The sequence below is a fragment of the Schistocerca nitens genome, chromosome 12, assembly GCF_023898315.1.
Source record: "Schistocerca nitens isolate TAMUIC-IGC-003100 chromosome 12, iqSchNite1.1, whole genome shotgun sequence".
Classification (NCBI taxonomy): Eukaryota; Metazoa; Arthropoda; class Insecta; order Orthoptera; family Acrididae; genus Schistocerca; species Schistocerca nitens.
The window spans coordinates 87,905,486-87,921,320 of record NC_064625.1 but is presented as its reverse complement, the minus strand read 5'-3'; the positions used below and the strand labels follow the sequence as shown (position 1 = coordinate 87,921,320).

Here is a 15,835-nt window from a genome sequence, read left to right as displayed (position 1 = left end):
AGCACTGTGTAATACTTAGAAGCCGGCCGGTGTGACCGAGCGGTTCTAGCCGCTTTCGTCTGGAACCGCGCGACCGCTACGGTCGCATATTCGAATCCTGCCTCGGGTATGGATGTGTGAGATGTCCTTAGGTTAGTTAGGTACTGATGACCTCAGATGTTAAGTCGCATAGTGCTCAGAGCTCTTTGAACCATTTTTGAATACTTACAAGATAAACTCATCACATTAACGGGTAAGATTGCTCAGTGGATAGCCCATCAAAAACAGCAAAAGAATGAAGCTGGAAAACAGGAAGAAGGTGTACTGAAGTGCGAAAAAAGAAGCAAAATGGAAACAGTGAATGGTACGCTTCCAGGATGTGCATCGTTGATGACATTTCAACAGCCACGGCGTCGTGGTTATGTGGTCACGGTGTTGGAGTGCGAACGGATAGGTCCGTGTCCAAATCCTGCTCCTCTGTCCGGTTACTGACATGTCTGTGTGTCTGTAAAGAAGGGACCTCCAGATGTACATACCTCCTACACAAGCACAGCATGTTAATGACTCTTACATTCCGTTTTGGAAGTTTTGACTCATGAATGCCTTTGTCGTAACATAGACCACACGCGTTTGTTTGTTGTTTCCATTTTTGGTAGAGGTCCACGCGTCGTCTCGCCTGCTCTCGCTATTCATCACATTTGCTTGCGATGGTAATATCATATTCTTACCATATGGCTCATATTATATAACAAACAGCATGATAATTGTCAAGGGAATAGGAGGACAGGCATATCAGTGTCCGAACAGAAAATTCATAATTTTGAAAAAAGTGTGGCACGAGAGAGACTTGAACGCGGATCTCCCCCTTCACATTCCAAAACCGTGGCCACACATTTACGAAACCGTGACCCTGGCATTTCGCTCGATGTTGCACCTTCTGTACTTGGACCGATCACTGTTTCTATTTTTCTTTCCTTTTTCACAGCTCAGTAGACCTTCTTCCTGTCTTCGTACTTGATCTTGTTCAGTTTTCGATGGGCTATCCAGTGGGTCATTCTACCACTAAATCTGAGAGGTGAGTATTGTGGATTTTCCCTTGTTTGACAGCTACAGAGCTTTCATGACTTCAGAGTAGTGACAATTTTCACCAAATCTAGAACTCTCCCATAATCCTTACTTCCACTCCCTCCCCTATAACCGCATTTCAATCCCCCATGACTATTAATATCCATCTCCCTTTACGTACTGTATTACCCTTTCAATATCGTCATATACTTTCTCTATCTCTTCATGTTCAGCTTGCGACGTCGGCATGTGTACCTGAACTATCGTTGTCGTTGATGGTTTGCTGTCGATTCTGATGAGAACAACCCTGAGACTGAACTGTTCACAGTAACACACTTTCTGCCTCACCTTCCTGTTCATAACGTATACCGTTACACCATTTTCTGCTGCTGTTAATATTACCCTTACTCATCTAACCAGAAATCCTTGTCTTCTTTCCATTTCATTTACTGATACCCACTGTATCTAGATTAAGTCTTTGCATTTTCCTCTTCAGATTTTCTATCTTCCGTACCCTGTTTAAACTTCTGACATTTCGCGTCCCGAATCGTACAACGTTACCCTTACGCTGGTTATTCAGTCTTTTTCTCAACGTCACTTCCCCCTTGGCAGTCCCGGAGATCCAAAGCGGGGGGCTATTCCGCAACCTTTAGCAAATGGAAAGATCATCATGACACTTTTTGAATTACAGTTGTGGAGAAAGCCAATTCTGTTGCATTTGAAAATAGCCCACTCCAGTCACTGTCTTTTCCTAAAAAAAAAAAAAAAAATGGATCGTAGTCTTTTTTACGAGGATGCGGAAACGGGGAATGGCACAAAGAACGTTCACTATACATGAGTCTGTTTCGTACTCAGTAATGTCTTGAGGGTTCTGGAGTCCCCATATGCGCACAATGTGTCAGTTTACTTTACCGCTAACATCAAATGTTGCTTCCTCACTGAAAATTACCAGCTATGAAACTGTCTCCTCTAGCAGAGGATTGCTGAAGTAAACCAGTTTCCTTTTATCACCAACTGCAAGAGCTTGCATTACCTGTAGTCTATATGGCTTTTAGGCCAAACTGCACCTTAACACTCGCCAGAGAGACGTATGAGGCACTGCCAGTTCTCTGCTTGCTTGCCGAGGAGCCTTTTGTTGACTCCACTCAAACATTTGGCGAATTATTTCCACCATGCCATCAGAAGTGTGAGGTCAACCTGGCCGGGCACACCAACGACGATTGTTTTTGGGTGCAGGCTCATCAATGACAAAACTTCAACCTACTCTTTATCATTACTAAATTGTGATCTGCGTCTATGTCTGCTCCTGAATACGCCTTACAATCCAATATATATCTGATTTCGGAATGTCTGCCTGACCATGCAGCAATCTAGCTGAAATCTTCCTGTATCTTCAGGATTTTTTCCAGGTGTACCTCCTCCTCTTGTGATCCTTCAAGAGAGAATTCGCTTTTACCAGCTGTAAGTTATTGCAGAACTCAGTCTTTCTCGTCTCTTATTCCTAGCACCAAGCTAGACTGGCAACTCTGTATTGCGTTTATGAGTGTAGCACTGCACAGCATTAAGCAGGGTCAGCTGACGAACATTTCTGAGTAATTCCTCATTGCCGTAGGTCGCGTAATTTGTCTGGTATGTCTCACACTGTTAAGTGAGCATTCTGAGAATGGTTGCAAATGGGATTTCTCGCAACAGCACAGAAGTTCAGAATACGAATGGGACGGTTCAGAGTGTAGCACAATGCATGATGAATGTTTCAGGTACCATTGGAGGCCCCACGTCGCAGGCACCATAGTGGCAACTCTGCTTCTGACATCCAGTGTTGAGTTTTGTGGCTCTTCTGACTCTACCGACTGTCCCTGTAAGATCTTCAGATGGGGGACAGTGTGCAACAGCACCGCTCAGACACCTTCGTGCCTCTTCAAGAAGGACCAGGTGCTGATACTGGAACTCCCAACCATGTCCCAAATGATCGGCCCTGTGTTGGCCAACATGCCGAGCGTCCGCCGATTCCGCATTGTGTCCAATTCTCTCACTGCAATCAGATCGTCTGCCTTCGCCAGCGACCCACTGTCGGAAATGGACCAGCTCACACTGGACGTGCCAAACGTGACGACCTTGGAGCCCCGAGTATTCCGACTGCTGCCCAGACTCAGGCGCCTGCGCATGTTGAGTGCCATCCAGAGCCTGGACGAGGAAGAGTTCGAACTGTGCCCAGACCTCAGAGAAGTGCTCTTCCACGCCAAGCTCCAGAAGATACAGCCTGGAACGTTCAGGCACAACAAGGCGCTTTCCTACCTCGATCTCGTCGGCAACAACTTGACCCACTTACCAGATGGTCTAATCGCTGGCAACCCACTGTTGGAAACCTTGTCCCTCACTGAGAATGGCATACGTACCATCTCTGCTGGGGCGTTCAGAAACGCTTCGAAACTCCAGCAGCTAATTCTGTCCCGGAACAACTTGCGGAGTCTAGAGGAGGGAGTGTTGGACGATGCGAAGCTGCTCACTTATTTTCACGCTGCAGCGAACAAAATCACGTCTCTGCCCCCGACAATTTTTGCCAAAACAATGTTGCTGATAGAAATCCATCTACATCTGAACAACCTGACGACTCTACCGAAGGACATATTTGCACATACCACCAATCTCAAGGTAAGAACTCGTAATCATTTTATTTTTTTGTTTTTAGTATTAAGTACCTGTCAGTGATCACGAAGGGAAATTCAGCACTCGTTATGTAAATGTTGTGACTGAAGTGTACTACTTTGACACAAAATATGACCCTTTTGTTGTAACCTATCAGAGCGCGACTATCTTTTAGCTTTGGACTGCTTCAGTATGGTGATATGCTTTCATCAAAATTGACTGTCCGCCCCCGGTAGCTGAATGGTCAGCGTGACGGATTGTCAATCCTCTGAACCCGGGTTCGATTCCCGGCTGGGTCGGGGAATTTTCTCCTCCCAGGGGCTGGGTGTTGTGCTGTCCTCATCATCATCCTTTCATCCTCATCGACTGCAGGTCGACGAAGTGGCACTACATTGAAAGACCGGCACCCGGCGACCGGCCTGACTGACGGGGGGCCCTAGCCTTACGATTAAATTTTAAAAAATCAAAATGGATCAGTTCCTCTGTAACGAAAACTGAAAATTTGCACCGTGCCAGATTAGCAATCATTACAATCGCTTTACTGGATTAGTCAAGTGGACCATCTCAAAGATGCACAAAACTTTCGATCTTTCTCAAATTACTTCCGAACTCTACCAACTAAGGATCTTTCATGAGTCGTATCGGTGTAGGACCCGTTCGGGCACAAGTTTAGAGAGCAGGGCAGCATAAATCCCCAGAACGTTATTATCCATGGAAATGTAAGAATTAAATCTTGTAATGAACTCAGATAACGCAGCTATCGTGATATATCACTGACATGTAATGAAAACTGAAAACTGGCTGCTGTCTGTGACTCGAGACCAGGTCTCCTACATATATGTATAGTAAACAGTTGCCTTAATCACATGATCTGAGAGTGATCTTAAGACTGCTCCAATCTTTCACCATAATTTACCATTCCATTTCAGCGCCGGCCGTGGTGGCCGAGCGTTTCTAGGCGCCACAGTCTGGAACCGCGTGACCACGACGGTCGCAGGTTCGAATACTGCCTCAGGCATGGATGTGTGTGCTGTCCTTAGGTTAGTTAAGTAGTTCTAAGTTCTAGGGGACTGATGACCTTAGAAGTTGAGTCCCATAGTGCTCAGAGCCATTTGAACCAACCATTTCACCACTTGACAAGAAATGTGAACCACTCATTGGACATGGTGAAACGTTAGTGAAGCGTCCTACACATTCATACGATATCTCGGGTGGAGTTCTCCGTGACAGGTGGAACGACCGCCAGTGTTAATGTCGTTCATGTTTAGTGTTGTCATGTTGCGCATGAACAGTGTCTTAGGTTGTGACAACTGAATGACATCCAGGTTTATAGGGCACTCGTATGTGGCAGTGGTCTGATCTTGGACTGCATGGGAAAGTGCACTTGTCCTTCAGATTCCGTCATCCCCGTCTGATCACCATAATGGAGGGTCGCCATATCATGCATCAACTACAACGTAACGTTTTCACTTCTACGCCTGCCTTCGTAATACAGCTAATGGACTCCCTGGAAAGTTCTTTGCCGTGCCGCACCATTGCCTGGAGACTGTCAGCAATCACATGTGGGAACTACTGCTGTTAGCACCACAACACAAATGGCTGAGTTGAGTTCTACTGTGGACCAGAAGTATGGACTTGATGAATGTGTGTTAGCAGTGAGTCAAAGCTGGATTACCATCGTGGGCAATGGCTGGTGGTGATCAATGAAACTCTCATGGCACAACAGTACGTCATGGGCATCCTGTGACCTCATTTGTTAACCGCGCGACTGCTACGGTCGCAGGTTCGAATCCTGCCTCGGGCATGGATGTGTGTGATGTCCTTATGTTAGTTAGGTTTAAGTAGTTCTAAGTTCTAGGGGACTGATGACCTAAGATGTTAAGTCCCATAGTGCTCAGAGCCATTTGAACCATTTGAACCTCATTTGTTGTCTCTCATGCAACAGAATGATGGTGCCTTTCTTAAACCAGATATTGCTCGTCAACGCATGACAGTCTTCGTGAATCGTGTGCTTAATGTGCTCTGATGGCCAACAAGATTCCGAAGTCTATCTTCTATAGAACTTGTGTGGAACCAACGACGACGTCAGTTCCGTTCCAGTGCCGATACACAGGATATCAAGGACCAGTTACCACAGCTGTCATCTAACTTGCCTCAGCAGAGCGTAGAATGGCTTTATGATGCCCCAAATGGATGAGTGTGTGCATCCAAAAAAATAGTTCAAATGGCTCTGAGCACTATGGGACTTAACGTTTGAAGTCGTCAGTCCCCTAGAACAGAACTACTTAACCGAACTAACCTAAGGACATCACACACATCCATGCCCGAGGCAGGATTCGAACCTGCGACCGTAGCGGTCGCGCGGTTCCAGACTGAAGCGCATAGAACCGCTCGGCCACACCGGCCGGCTGTGCATCCAAGCCAGACGCGATATACCGTTTTAGAAACAGGCGGGCTCTGACTACTGAGTACTTTGTAAATTTGTCTCAGTATTGTAAATTTAGCACAGAAAGACCCAAGTCGAAACAAGGCCCCGGGAGTAGACAACATTTCCATTAGAACTACTGACGGCCTTGGGAGAGACAGTCCTGACAAAACTCTACCATCTGGTGAGCAAGTTATATGAGACAGGCGAAATACCCTCAGACTTCAAGAAGAATATAATAATTCCAATCCCAAAGAAAGCAGGTGTTGACAATTGTGAAAATTACCGAACTATCAGTTTAATAAGTCACGGCTGCAAAATACTAAAGCAAATTCTTTACAGACGAATGGAAGAACTGGTAGAAGCCGACCTCAGGGAATATCAGTTTGGATTCCGTAGAAATATTGGAACACGTGAGGGAATACTGACCCTACGACTTATCTTAGAAGATAGATTAAGGAAAGGCAAACCTACGTTTCTAGCATTTGTTGACTTAGAAAAAGCTTTTGACAATGTTGACTGGAATACTCTCTTTCAAATTCTGAAGATGGAAGGGGTCAAATACAAGGAGCGAAAGGTTATTTACAATTTGTACAGAAACCAGATGGCAGTTATAAGAGTCGAGGGACATGAAAGGGAAGCAGTGGTTGGGAAGGGACTGAGACAGGGTTGTAGCCTCTCCCCGATGTTGTTCAATCTGTATATTGAGCAAGCAGTGAAGGAACAAAAGAAAAATTCAGAGAAGGTATTAAAATCCATGGAGAAGAAATAAAAACTTTGAAGTTTGCCGGTGACATTGTAATTCTGTCAGAGACAGCAAAGGACTTGGAAGAGCAGCTGAACGGGATGGACAGTGTCTTGAAAGAAGGACATAAGATGAACATCATCAAAAGCAAGACGTGGATAATGGAATGTAGTCGAATTAAATCGGGTGATGCTGAGGGAATTAGATTAGAAAATGAGAGGCTTAGAGTAGTAAATGAGTTTTGCTATTTGGGGAGCAAAATAACTGATGATGGTCGAAGTAGAGAGGATATAAAATGTAGGCTGGCAATGGCAAGGAAAGCTTTTCTGAAGAAGAGAAATTTGTTAACATCGAGTATAGATTAAAGTGTCAGGAAGTCGTTTGTGAAAGTGTAGCCACGTATGGAAGTGAAACGTGGACGATAAATAGTTTGGACAAGAAGAGAATAGAAGCCTTTGAAATGTGGTGCTGCAGAAGAATGTTGAAGATTAGATGGGTAGATCACATAACTAATGAGGAGGTACTGAATAGAACTGGGGAGAAGAGGAGTTTGTGGCACACTTGGCTAGAAGAAGGGATCAGTTCGTAGGACATGTTTTGAGGCACCATGGGATCACCAGTTTAGTATTCGAGGGCAGCGTGGAGGGTAAAAATCGTGGAAGGAGACCAAGAGACGAATACACTAAACAGATTCAGAAGGATGTAGGTTGCTGTAGGTACTGGGAGAAGAAGAAGCTTGCACAGGATAGAGTAGCATGGAGAGCTGCATCAAACCAGTCTCTGGACTGAAGACCACAAAAACAACAACAACAATTGTAAATTTGTCTCGACTGAAATAACATCACATACCCTCTCAACCCATAAAGTTTCATTTCGTTTCCTCCACCCCATATGGGTGTTTCATTTTTCTGGCAGTCAGTGTGTTTCGAGTACTCAGACATCTCCCACGGAATATCCATGAAGAGCTGAAATGAGGGTATTATTTGATTGTGGGACCTGGATACTTCAGTAACACCAGAAGGCCTTGTTCTAGAAACATTGAAATTACGTAGTTTTTTTAACATTCACGTCATCATTGCAATATTCCTCATCTTTGGTAGAAATAGAAAATTGATATTGCAACATGATATGCATTACACATCCTGGGTTGACTTAAACTTCGAATGTGACCAGGCCAGTTCCTCCTTTGTTGAAACTCCCACATGCCCTGTGAGACGTTAAGGATTCCACTGTTGGAAATAATATGAGGGAAAAATTATATTCAAAGTCTTGGCTTCATTCTCGGATGACTCAATTGCCAGTGCACGTGAAATGCGTGACGTCCAGGTTTAAATGCAGTTGTATAGCAAAGATTCAATTGTCATTATAGAGCGCTGATTATGCAGTGCGTACTTTAAGACAGCGTATTTAAGACTTTCATCGCAACTTGGAGTTTGTTGATCCGCCTTGACGCAAACACTTTGTCTCCTATTATCCTCCCATTACCTAAGGTTGCAACTCCTCATCATCCTCATAGCTTTTTCTTGTCCTAAATGAGAGATATTTGCCACAGCACGATATGATTATTAAGATTAAAATATTCTTTTACCTTCGATTTTCCACTACTATACACTATCGCTTGCGTAACCACATTCAAGCCAGTTTTTTGTACCATTACTGGTAACTTTTTATCATCAATATTTGTTTGTAGATATTAAATACTTTAGTTATTTGCTTTCTCAGGCTCATTCTCCGCTTCCCCTAATATTTTTTCTCTTTTTCTAGATTACTATCCTTTTATTAATTAGTTTTTCTTTTTAAATAGTTAATTTGTATAATGTGATGTGAAGCCTGGGACAGTACACGTAACTACCTATAAAAGAAGGAAACAATTTTATGAATGTAGTGTAGATAGTAACAATAGTAACAAAAACAGCTAGAAAATTCTCCTGTCGGGTCACAACAAAAGGAATACCTTCCTCTTTAAAACACTCTAACAGAAAATTTGCGAACCAGCAGCCTTAGTCCTCATTCTACGTTCCGCACAAAAAATTTTGGCATGCGAACATGTTCTCCCTCTTTTAACACAGAACATTACAAATTCTTTTATCCAGTCTCACTTTGCTGTTAAGTCTACTCAGCAATTTCCTCCCAGTGACACTATCTACATATGCCTCTATCCCACGGTCTCTTTTTTTCTCCCACTGATTTACAATGCATCCCACTGCCAATGTCTCCTCTCTCACGTACACTGTCTTCTTTTGCATTTAATTTCCACTTTCACTATCTCCACCATACCTCGGATGCTTCAAAATTGTACGGAGGCCAACTAATTTTTACGTCGACACCTACTGTTGAATATTTCAGTCAAAAATGCACACTCACCGATAGCGGTATGGTACAGTTCGGGGGTCCGGCAGGGCTCAGACTTCTCAAACCTGTATTTCTCATTTAGACTGCCTCCTCTCTCTTTTGCTCCCACTTACCCCGTCTCAATCCATCTCTTTCTCTTTCACTGCCATTGTCTCTCACTGAGCACCATTATCTGCTCTATCTTTGACTTCCACTGCTTCTGTGTTCATAGATCTCTCCTTCTCTTTCATTCCCACTTTTTCTCTCATTATATCACTGTCTCTTCTCTCTTTCCCTTCCATTGGACTGTCTCATCTCTTTTTCTCCATCTCTGTCTCTCTGCTTCTCTCTGTAAGCACAAAAACTCGCAAATAAGTGCTCATACCAAAATTTTTGATAAGGATCTTAATCCTTGTGACTTCTGGCTGTGGGATTATCTGAAATATGTTGAGTTCAGTGCCGGACACTGTGTCCGAGCAGCTCTAGGCACTTCAGTCCGGAACCGCGCTGCTGCTACGGTCGCAGGTACGAATCCTGCCTCGGACATGGGTGTGTGTGATGTTCTTAGGTTAGTTAGGTTCAAGTAGTTCTAAGTTCTAGGGGACTGATGACCTCAGATGTTAAGTCTAATAGTGCTTAGAGCCCTTTGAACCACTTTGTTATGTTCAGTACTTTCATTACGAGTGTAGCTGAACTGAAAACACGAATTGCGCAACGCATTCTGAACATGGTCCTTGAGACATTCCGATCTGTTGCGGAACACGCTGTTTCTCGATTTCATCCTGTGGTAGAAAACTGTGGACATCATATTGATCGCCAGTCTCAAGACAGGAACGGATTTCCCTTTAATTTTTATGCTGATCTTGGCCCCAGGACAACTAAAAGTCGATGTCATTTCACTTTTTATGCTGTTTTGGCCTCGACACAATAAGAATCGAATTTTACCATCGGATGTGGTAGTACCTCGATGTGGTGGATGGGCTTATCTAGCTAACAGTGCGACAATAATCGACTGCCGAACTTGTGCGGTGGTGCACAGTGAATAGTACGGATGGTGTACAGTGGAATTAAAACTGTAGCCGTTGTACCTCGATTTATAAGTCATTGGTACCTGACCCCATTTAAGTTAAGAAGCTTACAGCGCCCCCTACTGGTAATATATTCGTTAAAGTTTTTTTTCCATGACGTTTCCCCTGCGTCAATAACATGCTGTTCAAATTTGACCTTATTCTGAGCATTAGTTCTCTTTCTACAGCTGTTTGGGCCTGGAACTTTAATTATGGACACCCTGTCAGCCACTTGGCAACGGCCTTGCCGCAGTGGATACACCGGTTCCCGTGAGATCACCGAAGCGCTGTCGGGCGTGGCCGGCACTTGGATGGGTGACCATCCAGGCCGCCATGCGCTGTTGCCATTTTTCGGGATGCACTCAGCCTCGTGATGCCAATTGAGGAGCTACTCTACTGAATAGTAGCGGCTCCGGTCGAAGAAAATCATCATAACGACCGGCAGAGCGATGTGCTGACCACATGACCCTCCTCTCCACTTCTTCACCTGAGGATGACACGGCCTGAAGACGAAGTGCTTTTTTTGTATGAATGTTTCATAGATTATTCTATACTGTGCTATACTAGATGAGGAACAGTGACTGCCCCTCCGCCCACACCAATTCTATACAGCAATAAACAATTGCTCACCATTTTAAGAAAAGCTAATTTTCACGTAGCCCATTGTTAACGACATCATGCCTCTTGAACCGCGGGCTGCGATAAATAAAGGTCTAAGCACATGTCTGTGAGAGATCAATAGTGTGGTGTTAACTGCCAGCCAACACAAACGCGTTCTGTGCCAAACGTTTCTTGTGAAACGTATTTGACCAAACTACCTCAAAAAATGGTTCAAATGGCTCTAAGCACTATGGGACTTAACATCTGAGGTCATAAGTCCCCTGGACTTAGAACTACTTAAATCTAACTAACCTAAGGACATCACACACATCCATGCCCGAGGCAGGATTCGTACCTGCGACCGTAGCAGCAGCGCAGTTCCGGACAAAATCGCCTAGAACCGCTCGGCCACCGCGTCCGGCACCAAATTACTTCACTGGACTATTACACGATTGTAAAATTTTTCGTCATAGTTGTTGGAGAACGGACGCCAAATAGTTAAAAACAGCATATATTTGTGGTGAACACATTTCCGGTAAAGACAGAAATGTGAACGAATGGGGGTGAAACTGTGGATGTCAGTAATGTTTTGTACCATACTGTGGATGACAAGCCCTCTGTCTAAAATAACAGGCTACCTACCCACTCCAGATACCTCGAACTAGATGTCAGCCATTGATTGTGGCCCTGACAGATGTCGAGCTGAGTGTACACCACATGGTCCTCTCTTCCAGGAGCTGAGACTGGGCGACAACCAGCTGAAGTTCCTGGAGCCAGAACTGTTCCGCCACAACCAGCGGTTAACCACGCTGGAGCTGAGTGGGAACGCCCTCGAGAGCCTCCCTGGAGAAGTGTTCTCTGGCCTGCAGAGCCTGCAGTACCTCTACCTGGCCGACAACCGGCTGGCCACAGCGCCCGCTGAGGTCTTCAAGCCGGTCGCTGGCCTGCTGCAGTTGTTCTTGTCGGGCAACCTCCTCCAGGAGCTGCCTGAAGATGCGCTGGCAGCCTGCTCCCAGCTGGAGTCCCTCTTCGTGAACGACAACCAGCTCCAGAGGCTGCCTGGGCGACTATTCACCAACAACACCAAGCTCTCGGCTGTCTCTCTCGAAGACAACAGCCTCAGGAGGTATGAGTTCTCTTTTACTACTTGTCTTCTCTCTCGTCGATGGAATACAACAGTCATGCATCGTCTCGACACCCATATGGTCTTTGACGACGATGTATAAGTACACTGTGTTCCGAAAAGAAAGCTAGGATTTTGAACACGCGGTACAAAAACACGGTTCAAGAAAATACAACAACTTAAATTGCAAAGTGCAGAGAAAAAATTCAAAATTTTTTCCATACCATAATAAGTTTCGATGTGAGCTCCTTTTGTTGCTCTGCGTACAATAAAAAGTTACTCAGTTTCACTACATGTGTTTTGTAGGTTGTCATGACCGTCAAAATTCGCTCCTGTAGATGCATCGTATTTCCAGTTTTTTTTTTCTGCGCAGACAATGATCTTTACGTTGCCCCGAAAAAAGAAGTCCTCCGGAGTAAGAATAGGACTTGTGGGAGGCCGCGCATCCCCTTCTATTCCATCATTTGGAAATCTATCGTTTAGTGTTTTGAGCACTACGAGATAGTGATGAAGCGGGACGCCATCTTACACGAAAATGACCCGTTGAGTCGTTCGTAGTTAAAATTTTTGCGGTTTCAGGAAACACGAACAGCTGAGGCATATCGAGATGATTTACTCCTGTAAGTGTTATTTCGGCGAATAAGAAAGGGCCTCGAACTTGTTCATAAAGTAACCAACACCACAAGTTCACTTTTGGCGGATTACAGAGGTCCAGTGTGATCTGATCTTATCGTATGGCAGCGAAACGTGGTAAACAATCTAGTGCGGTAATGCGGAACAGATGTAAGGTGTGAAAAAGTTAGTGCAGGCGTAAATCTGGTGCTGCGAATGAGAGAAAAACGTATAGAAATTAAGAACAGGGCGTGGGCAGGAAATGTCAAACAAGTGAGAAAGCCATTTCTTCTTCTTCTTCTTCTTCTTCTTCTTCTTTATCGTCGCCTTGTCCCACGTCACGTAGGGTCGGCGTTGCTCTTGGTTCAAATGGCTCTGAGCACTATGGGACTTAACATCTGAGGTCATCAGTCCCCTATAACTTAGAACTACTTAAACCTAACTAACCTAAGGACATCACACACATCCATGCCCGAGGCAGGATTCGAACCTGCGACCGTAGCGGTCACGCTGTTCCAGACTGAAGCGCCTAGAACCGCACGGCCACACCGGCCGGCGGAGTTGATCTTCTGGTTCCTTCTCCTCCATAGTACTCTATCCATTGCCTCTTCCTTCTTCCATCCTTTCTCCCTTAGGGCCCCGGATATCTTATCCTTCCACCTCATCTTCGGTCTTCCTCTCCTTCTCGCTCCTTCAATCTTTATACCTTCAACTCTGTTTCCGATATACTCTTCCCCTTTTCTCTGTAAGTGTCCGTACCACCTTAATCTGCTCTCTTGTATCTTCTTCCCCATGGGTCCCACTTTCACAGCTCCTCTAACAAATTCATTTCTAATGCTGTCCTTCCTTGTTACCCCACACATCCACCTCAGCATCCTCATTTGCGCCACTTCCATCTTCCTTTCCTGGGCTACTGTGATTGGCTATGTGTCTGCCCTGTATATCATAGCAGGCCTTACCACTGACTTGTACACTTTCCCTTTCAACCCTTGTCACACAACACTCCACTCAATTTCCTCCAGGTGTTCCAACTGCAATTTATTCGGTGTTGCATCTTGCTTTCCAGTCCTCCGTCCCTTTGTATGTATGACCCCAGGTATACATGTATGATCCTGGATCCTGCAATACCTCACCTGCACATCCTTCAGTTCCCGTGTGGAGTTGCTAGTTTCCCATCAGGCGCCTCCCCGGGTGGTGGATAGGGGAACGCTCACCAGATATGGTGGGTACTGGGGAAATAAAATACCCAATACCAAAACTAGCAAGCCTCCGCCCCTCTAACAAGGGAAGGCGGTTGGCGGCAGGAAGTATATACTACTTAAACCTAACTAACCTAAAGACTTCACACACAGCCTTGCCCGAGGCAGGATTCGAACCTGCGACTGTAGCTGTCGCGCGTTTCCAGACTGTAGGGCCTAGAACCGCTCGGCCACTCTGGCAAAATAGTTTCACTAACAGCACATGGTCTCTTCTCGATTTCCATACTGTTCTCTCACATTATGCATTATGGATGTCAGGTGGCGCAGTGGTTAGCACACTGGACTCGCATTCGGGAGGACTGCGGTTCAATCCCGCCCGGCCATCCTGATTTAGGTTTTCCGTGATTTCTCTAAATCGCTCCAGGCAAATGCCGGGATGGTTCCTTTGAAAGGGCACGCCCGACTTCCTTCCCCATCCTTCTCTAATCCGATGAGACCGATGAACTCGCTGTTTGGTCCCTTCCCCCAAACAACCCAAGCGTGGGTGTCATACCGTCATACAAACCGTGTTCAGCGCCATATTTGCACCTGGTGGCCACAACTGGAACTAATTTGTTTTCCAGCGTAAATCGGTTACGCAATAACGCATTAGCGCATCTGCCAAGTTTCGCTGTCATACGATATTTACATCCAACAATGGACCTCCGTGAGTAGTTTCACTTTAACCACTCGGTATGTATTAACTGTTAGTTTACTTTCTTTGTTTCCCTCTGTCACGATTTTCATTTGACTTCTACTCGTTAATGAGACCTGTACTGGAGTTCAGAACACTCCAACTGAGTTTGATAACTTGTTACATTTTATTTACGTCATCATCTACCATCCTACTCAGCAAACCATTGTTAACGGTATGGGGGACGGTACGTCCCATTGTAGTAAGTGTTAGGGTATCCTACTGTTCCATTCACATATGAAGCGGGCAATGATAACTGTGTAAACGCCACTGTATCTGCGGTAGTTGGTCTAATTTTGTTATCATCATTCATATAGGGTTCAGATCTTCAGGCTTGTACTACATACTTAAATTCCTTGCCTGATTCTAGAAACATTAAGAATCTGCCAGCTCAGAATTTTCCATAATAGCTGTGATTTTCTCATCTTACAAACATGTGACTACTACTGTGACTGCCTTTGTATACGTCTGATATCACTTGTCAATCATATTTGCTGTGGGTGCCACATCCTTGAACAATACTGTAAGATGTGTCATGTGTCTGTCATGAAGCTATCTCCTTTGAAGGCTGAATGCTTCTTCCCAGTGTCCTAACAATGTATAGAAGTCTGCTACACACTTTACTTACAATAAAGCACATGTGATCATTGCGCTTCATATCCCTGTTATCAGGAACAACAAAATCGCACATCTGAAATTTACTAACATGGTTTGAGGGAAATTGCAAAGGCGAGAAGGTGATTAGCCTTAAACCTATTCAGCACCTTTGAGACGCCAAACAGGATTATTTCCTCAACTCCTACCTAGCACAAACTAAAATCTGTACCAATACCTTTGACAAAAAGAAAATGAAAAAAAAAAAAAAAAACTTTCATAAGGTTTGCAACCACGTGTGTCTTAATAATACACTCTTATCTTCGCCGTCATATTTATTTTATTATTTCTCCTGATTACACGTTTTGCTTTAACAGAATTTTCCTATCAGATCTGTGGTGCAGAGAACTAACATTAAGCAGATGTTACAAGCTTTTATGTAAATAATGTTTAGAATAAATGCAGTGACACATAAGTGGATAACATATCTTATGGGTGTGCAGTAGGTAATCGGACTTGAGAAGTCTTTCTCAACATCGAAAGTCAAACTGGCTCTCGGCTTAGGATGCATTACGTGTTCGCCCACCAGGTGGTTGCAATGAAGGGAGTATAACAAATACACAAATCAAAAAAAGTTTTGCATCACCTCGGTTTCGAGAGTTCTGGAACCTGTACAGAAAATTGGAATAGAGCTCAACATAAACATCTATTCCGTC

At 44.5% G+C, this 15,835-nt stretch overlaps 1 protein-coding gene across 1 annotated transcript in view; it reads left to right on the top strand.

The window, feature by feature from the left end:
* The first annotated feature begins 2,875 nt into the window (after positions 1 to 2,875).
* Positions 2,876 to 15,835, top strand: part of LOC126214924 (slit homolog 1 protein-like) — a 136,561-nt gene continuing 123,601 nt past the window's right edge. The window contains exons 1-2 of the mRNA XM_049941564.1: positions 2,876 to 3,696; positions 11,593 to 11,984. Of these exons, the coding sequence (XP_049797521.1) occupies positions 3,001 to 3,696; positions 11,593 to 11,984 (1,088 nt within the window). The 5' untranslated portion in view covers positions 2,876 to 3,000. The remainder of the gene's footprint in view (positions 3,697 to 11,592; positions 11,985 to 15,835) is intronic.